The 8,465-nt window shown below is 47.9% G+C and overlaps 1 protein-coding gene across 1 annotated transcript; it reads right to left on the bottom strand.

Moving 5' to 3' along the window:
* Positions 1-6,125: 6,125 nt before the first annotated feature.
* On the bottom strand, positions 6,126-6,911 carry LOC124165850. The gene has a single exon (XM_046543375.1). It carries the CDS (start codon positions 6,909-6,911, stop codon positions 6,126-6,128), a length of 786 nt encoding a protein of 261 aa, XP_046399331.1.
* Between the last annotated feature and the right edge of the window lie 1,554 nt (positions 6,912-8,465).

Below are 8,465 nucleotides of genomic sequence, written 5' to 3' on the forward strand. Positions count from 1 at the left end.
CTTGTCATTGCCCAGACGGCACAGAACCCTCCGTATCTAATTCGTATGTACATAGTACCCATTGACTAAGGGGATACTGTGCCGCTCCGTCGCTTTTCGTCAATGATAATTTCCATGCGCGGCCTGTCGACGAAGCGCGTACGCAGCATGTGAATGTCCGCTACTAAGCACGTACGATTGGATACGAAGCGCGCAGGAACACGGCACTCAGGCTAATCTCAATCGATTAGGTCGAAATTAGATATATCGTAACTCGCACGATCGAAAAATGTATCGAACGCAACACAATCGATAGCTACCGACCGTAGCGAGAACCTTGATACGAATCATTATGAATAGGGTAGTTTCCTTCATCAAAGAAAACGATAGGCATTGATTGCGCTTCGTTGCCCACCATTAGTGTATTCATAATACACAAATTATTTGGTTTTTGAAATACCGGTTTAGACGAATGGCAAGGGTCAAAGTTTATCCTCATTTGAAAAAGGCCAGATTGGCGCCCATGCGATTCCGCTCCGCGTGACGTCACAGGGACCTAGTTTCTACACGAGAGGATAGGAGTTATACATCGTCTGAGGTTACCAATGCATGCATGAGGCACAGAGCTCAGGGAAACATGTCTTAATAATCACCTATTAAAACTGGCTAAGGTCGGAAAGTTTTCTTCGCTTGATAAGGTATTAATAAACCTTTTTTAAGCCATGCGCTACCAGACAGGAAGGTACTCGGCTATCCGCTAGCATCCTGCGTCCTATCAGCGCTCAGAGCCTCGATCAAGGTCACTTCACAAGGAGAGAGGGGGAACCAGAAATGCGGCGCACGGACTTTCCTACTTACGCGTCGCGTTTTTGCGCACTTGAAAATTTTCACTTTTCATTTAATCGCGAAAAATAGATATCGTCATTTAAAAATCTAAAAGCGCGAAATACGTACTCCAGGAGTAATAATCTTTCGATTTAGGCAATAAAAAAATAATAGGAAACCACCCTATTGTAAGTTCTCAATAGGTAAATAACACCATATCATGAATTCTAATTACCATGAAAGACTCACGACCGACAAAGTTTTTGTCGGTTGTGAGTTTTTCATGGTAATTAGAATTCATGATATAGTATAATTTACCCATTGAGAACTTACAAAACTTATTCGGCCACTTAAATAACTGCGAAAAATGAGATTCTCAAGGCTAATTCACGCATCCCCAGCATCCAGCATTCTTAAGTGGCTCGTACTTACTTAAAAACCTTGAGATGTTAATAAGAGTAAATTGTTATTAATTTTGACACTAAATAAGACATCACATAGCCCACGAGCATTAAAAAGCTTACCCTAAACCCTGACGAAATAAAATTTTTAAATAAAAATTGCCGATGAAACAGGATTGCTGACACATCTGCTATTAGTATGATCGAATTCATCAAAATGCAAGCAAAAATTAACGTATAGTTCAGTCACAGCTACTAAAACTTACCCATATCAGGCGCTAAAGTATTTGAAAAATTATTTGCGATGAGTAAAAGTCTCTAGGTCACTGCAGTAAATGTATCAACCTATTAAAAATATGAAAGTCCTGCCAAATCACCAGCATAAACACTTGTAAAATAAAACATGGTATCTCTTAGATCACACCTCCGATTTTATACTTACTTTGCATGAAGTCACCACCACAAGAAATTTTAAAGAGGCAGGAAAGAAAAAACCCACATAAATACAATACATATATTATGTATTTTATATTGTCAACCACAATAATATTTCCAATTTTCTCTTCTATCCCACATCTAATTTAGCGAAACAATTACTCTTATTCTCTTTCGAATAGAAAATTATTTAAAAGAGGACTGGTCGATACATACAAACTATCGTCAATACTTTCTCCGATAAACGTCCACTATCACTGCACCAACTTGCACAAATCAAATCCACATCCACAAATATGTCACTTCTGCCACAATGTCTGTATTATGTATTTTCTATTGTCAACCACAATAATATTTCCAATTTTCTCTTCTATCCCACATCTAATTTAGCGAAACAATTACTATTACATAAAAAATTATTTAAAAGAGGACTGGTCGATACATAAAAACTATCTTCAATACTTTCTCCGATGAACGTCCACTATCACAGCATCAACTTGCACAAATCAAATCCACATCCACAAATATGTCACTTCTGCCACAATGTCTGTATTATGTATTTTCTATTGTCAACCACAATAATATTTCCAATTTTCTCTTCTATCCCACATCTAATTTAGCGAAACAATTACTCTTATTCTCTTTCGAATAAAAAATTATTTAAAAGAGGACTGGTCGATACATAAAAACTATCTTCAATACTTTCTCCGATGAACGTCCACTATCACAGCATCAACTTGCACAAATCAAATCCACATCCACAAATATGTCACTTCTGCCACAATGTCTGTCTTCTTGGCGACAGGTAAAAGTGAAGCAATGGTACCTTCCTCCAATCTGGGCACCTTCAATTCAGCAAGAATTTTCTCCTCGTCTTCTCGTCCAAGGCCACAGATTACTTTCTGATATCACAATGGTGCTGAGGGGGAAGGTGCAGTACAGTCAAATAAACCACCTCAATTAAACAATAACAATGTATTTTCGTTAGATCGTTCAATACAGAATAACGCCGGTTGGCGTGGTCACGGTAGCGTGCGCACAGATCACCAGATTCGGTCGGACTCTCCGGAAAAAGTAATGGCGGCGCCCAGTCAGCGGCGTGGTCGACCATTGCGACCTCTGGCTGTGTCGTCTCCGAACTCTCGCGACAATTGCCGGTCGCCAGGCGCACCAACGGCTGGCGCGCGGATTTAAATTGTGCCGCCACATCACCCCCTCCGCAGTCTTTAGGCCACTAAAGAATTTAGAGAAAAAAAAGTAATTAGTGACAATCAATAGGGTTGGGGGGGGGGGGGGAGGGAATGGAAGCCACAGTGCAGTGACCGCCGCCAGTGATATTGCAAAAAAAATAATATATCGCCTAGGTGGCGAACTCCTCCAAGTGCTTGGGGAAATGGACCCATCTCCCGGAGCGGGTTGCTCGTTGCGCCTGTCCGGGATCGGTCAGCGATGTCGCCGGAGGGTCGATGGCAGGCGGTGTTGTGGTGCTGGCTGGCGGTGGTCCCGATGTACCACCGGCGTCGTGACGTCCGTCCTCCGCTGCCAAGATGTACGATGGTTTCAGGCGGTCTAAGGATACCGCCTTCTCCTTGCCCTTCATGTCGACCACGAAGAACTTGGCGTCGCGGCTTACGACGCGGAAGGGGCCCTCGTACGGCGGTTGCAGTGGGGGCCGGGTGGCGTCCGTTCTCACGAACACCTGAGAGGCTGACTGGAGGTCCTTGTGGACAAAGACTGGCCTCTCTCCGTGATGCGAGGCGGGAACGGGTTGGATCCGTCGGAAGTGTCGGCGCAGCTTCACGACGAATGACTCGTCCTCGTTGTCAGGCTTGGTAGGAGCGAAGAACTCTCCAGGAAGGCGAAGAGGCTCTCCGTAGACAAGTTCCGCCGGTGATGCGCCGATGTCGGCTTTCCAAGCTGCTCGAATGCCGAGAAGCACAGCAGGTAGAGTGTCGTACCAGCTGTCGGTCTCGTGGCACATGATAGCAGCCTTCAACTGCCAGTGGAATCGTTCCACCATTCCATTGGCAGCGGGGTGGTACGCAGTGGTGCGCAGATGACGGGCACCGGTGAGCACCGAAAGCCGGTGAAAGAGAGCAGACTCGAACTGCCGGCCTTGGTCCGTGGTGACTCTCAATGGGGTGCCGAAACGCGAGATCCAGCCGCGAAAGAACTCGCGTGTGACCGTATCTGCTGTTACGTCTGATGTTGGGATGGCTTCAGCCCATCGCGAGTAGCGATCGACACACGTGACGAAATAGCGGTAGCCATTGGACACTGGCAGGGGTCCTACGATGTCAAGGTGGACGTGGTCGAAGCGCTGCGATGGGGAAACGAAACTGGCGATGGGGGACACTGTATGACGATGCACTTTGGACCGTTGGCACGGGATGCAGGCTCGCGCCCAGGTGCGGCAGTCCTTCCGCATCGACGGCCACACGAACCTTTCGGAGACCATTTTGGTGGAGGCCTTAATGCCAGGGTGGGACAATTGATGGAGGGAATCAAACACCGGCTTACGGAACGACTCCGTAAGGTAAGGTCTTACCGTTGGGGTCGAAACGTCGCACCAGACTTCACCATTGCATCCGGGGACGCGCACTTTCTTTAACTTAAGGGGATTGTCAAGTTCATCGCACTTGGAAAAGGATTGCGCCTGCGAGCGTGCAAGCGCGTCAAAATCAATTCCACCTGAGAGCGCTTCAACTCGCGAAAGGGCGTCCGCGACAACGTTCTCCCGACCGGCGACGTGTCGAATGTCGGTGCTAAATTGGGCCACAAAATTCAAGTACCGGAACTGCCGGGGGGAACACTTTTCGGGCTTCTGTTGAAAGGCGTAAACAAGGGGTTTGTGGTCCGTGAATATACAGAATTCACGCCCTTCCAACATGTGTCGAAAATATTTCACTCCTTCGTAAACGGCAAGAAGTTCACGGTCGTATGGGCTGTACTTACGCTGGGGCGGCTTCAGCTTACGAGTGAAAAAACCAAGTGGTTTCCACTCGTCACCCTCGCGTTGATTCAATGCACCACCTATTGCGTTATCTGACGCGTCACAAAAAAGGGCCAGCGGCAATCGCACATCCGGATGAGCCACGAATGTCGCGCTCACGAGAGCGTCTTTGCATTCATTGAAAGCGCGGTCTAACGTAACCGTCCACTCAATGGCATCACTACCCCTCACTCCTCCCTTTAACACTTCGCACAGGGGGGATTGCACGTCGGCGGCATTCGGAATTAACCGTCTATAGAAATTTACCATCCCAAGGAACTGACGTAGTTCCCTGGCAGTCTTGGGTATGGGGTAGCACTTCACAGCGTCAATTTTGTTCGGGGTGGGCTTAATGCCAGAGGCAGTCACTGTATGCCCAAGGAAAGTCACTTCGTCAACACCTAATACACATTTCGCCGGGTTAATTACAATACCGAAATCACTGAGCCGTTTAAAAAGAGCACGCAAGTGGCACTCGTGTTCATTGGCGTCGCGCGATGCGACCAGAATATCGTCAAGGTACGCATACGCGTGATCGAGGCCTCGCAGCACTTCGTCGATAAAACGCTGGAAAGTCTGTGCAGCGTTGCGCAGGCCAAAGGGCATGCGTGTGAACTCGAAGAGTCCAAAGGGAGTGGTGAGGGCGGTTTTAGGGACACCTTCGGGGGCCACTGGGATTTGGTGGTAAGCACGCACTAAGTCTATGCGGGAAAACGCGCACTTACCGGCTAAATTGTGGGCGAAGTCCGCAATGTGTGGCACCGGGTACAGATCGGGGACGGTTCGCGCGTTCAGTGCGCGGTAGTCGCCGCAAGGGCGCCAGTCACCATCCTTTTTAGGCACTAGATGAAGTGCCGATGCCCAACAGCTGTCGGAGCGCTGCGCTGTGCCGTTCCGCACCTTCTCCTCGAACTCCTGTTTGGCGATGTTCGCCTTATCCGGTGCAAGGCGGCGGGGCTTGCAGGCGACTGGCGGACCCGGTGTCGTCTTGATGTGATGCATCGTCGTGTGAGGAAAATCGCTGGGGGTCCCAGATGGCCGAGTGATCTGGGGGAACTCAGCCAACACCGCGTGAAAACGAGAACTATTTACAACAGTCTTCACTTGCGGGTGATTGGAGGTCACCTCACGGCCGCGGGTCGTCAACGAGGTTATGCCGTCGATTAATCTACGCTCGCGAACATCCACAAGTAGATTAAAAAATGAAAGGAAGTCGACGCCAATTATCGGTCTGTCAACGTCCGCGACGACGAATCGCCAGCGGAAGTGGCGTTTGAGACCGAAATTGAGCGACAAGTCGATCCATCCGTACGTCGCGATCACGGTGCCGTTCGCGGCGAACAACTGATAGGCGGATAAAGCTTTCCGTCCCTTCACTTTTGTACGGGGATAAACACAGAGGTCGGACCCTGTGTCGACCAAAAACTCTGTCTTCGTTGCGGCATCAATGACGAAAAGGCGGCGGGGCGTAGAGCAACGGCCATCGGCCGCCATTAACCGCTGCTCTTCGGGTTTTCCGCCACATAAGCACAGGGGGGGCGGCACTTGTGGGCAGCAGCACCAAACTTCCCGTGGTAATAGCAAAACCGCGGGTCACGGTTTCCGGATGGGCTGCGATGGCGAGGGCGGCTCTTGGATCGCGAGCGGGCGCGGTACCTTTGTGTGCTCAACGCTGCGACCTGCCTCGTTAGCTCCGCCATTTGCTTTCGAAGTTCCGCCATTTCGGAATACGCCTCGGCGCTGGCGACCTGGGGTTGTGACGTCACCTCGCATACCTTGTCGGCCAGCTTCGCCAATCCCGCCAAATCCGTGGAATCCTGCGTGGCCAGGATCGCTTGGGCGGAGGATGGCAAGCGATTCACCCACAAAGTCCGCACAAAGTCGTCGGGTACGGAATTACCCGCGAGAGAACGGATGTGTCGGAGGAATTGGGAGGGCTTCCGGTCCCCGAGTTCCTCGTGTTCGAGGAGTTGGCGGATGCGCGTCTCTTGCGAGGTGGACAAACGCGAAATTAGTTCTTCCGTAATTCGTTTGTATGGGGATTCACTGGGGGGATTCACAATAATGTCCTCCACTTCCACGGCATGGCGGTTGTCCAATTGAGCGACCACGTGGGAGAACTTTGTCAGTTCGCTGGTTATGCCGGCGAGGGAAAACTGCACCTCCAACTGGCTAAACCAAAGCGCCGGTCGTTCCGGCCAAAAAGGTGGCACACGCATGGCTACACGATTAACCGAAGCCTCGCCGGTAGGCGGGACTTGGTTCGGGGGAGTCGCCATTTTGGACGCCAACTAACAGGATGCACAAAAATAACTTAAACTCGAAGATCACGTCGGGGTCACCACTTGAGGGGGAAGGTGCAGTACAGTCAAATAAACCACCTCAATTAAACAATAACAATGTATTTTCGTTAGATCGTTCAATACAGAATAACGCCGGTTGGCGTGGTCACGGTAGCGTGCGCACAAATCACCAGATTCGGTCGGACTCTCCGGAAAAAGTAATGGCGGCGCCCAGTCAGCGGCGTGGTCGACCATTGCGACCTCTGGCTGTGTCGTCTCCGAACTCTCGCGACAATTGCCGGTCGCCAGGCGCACCAACAGCTGGCGCGCGGATTTAAATTGTGCCGCCACAGTGCGATGTGAAGCTCACACACCTAAAATTAATAAATAATAAAATAGCATGTAACTTATTAGGTCAAATCATTTCCAATTTTTGGTATTTCTAATCAAATTACTAGGCTCGTAAATATAGTAAATATTTGTATGCCTGATATTTTTATTGTTTTACACTATAGCATAAGATAATTTGAAATGATGAAAGCCGACGTGTAATACACCATAGGGCAAGCTAAGAAGCAATATTCGATCCTATAAACTTGGCAGCTTATTCCTAGTTTCTCCTTTTAACCACACGTTCACCGAATGAATTAATACAAAAAAGACAACTAAAATGCAAGAATTTTCAAAAGAATTGCTGCTACAATATTTTCAATCGCCATTTTTAGTACTGAATAGTACTATAGTACTGAATAGTTAGGGATGTTGATGCATCAACATCCCGAAGCCACTTCTAACTTAAAATTACATCCAAATAATTACAGCGAGAAAGAGTACATACCTCACAGCTTTTCGTAGGGGTGAAATGTTTTCTTCTTATCGCCCAAATGCACTTCTTCTTCAACTCAGGATCTTTTGGAAAGCTAAAAACTTGAGCCATGTCCCGGAGTTTCCATTACATACCGACATTACACACACGGAAGGCATTTTTAACAAAAATATCTCACAAACACGTTTCTGAAGCCCAGAGAATGAAATTAAAGAATAAGGGAAACTTCACCATTACCATACACTCTATTTTTCACAAACTTAACCACAATAATCCCTGAAATGTGGTGAGACGTGACGTAAACCATGCCATCTCCAACGGCTTGTGAAGGCATGTGATCTTTCTAGGAGGATATGGCACGATGGCACCAGATGGCACCACCCGCGAAAGAAAATAGTCCCAGACCGAATACAGTTTTATCGATGAGATACAATTTTATCGATGCATATGAATTTGCCAGTCCTCTTGCATCTTTTTTCGTCATTAAAGGAAATAAAGAAACAAAACCTTCTAAGTAACTTCCTAAGCGCGATTTTTGTATCTCGATTGTCCACCCTCGTATTCAGGTACGAAAACTTCCTGTGCCGTCTGGGTGGCTTGTCACGACAAACCTTGTCGTGGCAAGTTTGCAGCAAACTTGCTGTGACAAACCTATTCTGGCTTGAAAGCTGTACATAGCTTTCAAAAAGTTATGTACAAGCTTGAATAAAGCTTACAAGTTATGT

Source organism: Ischnura elegans, chromosome 9 (assembly GCF_921293095.1).
Source record: "Ischnura elegans chromosome 9, ioIscEleg1.1, whole genome shotgun sequence".
NCBI lineage: Eukaryota > Metazoa > Arthropoda > Insecta > Odonata > Coenagrionidae > Ischnura > Ischnura elegans.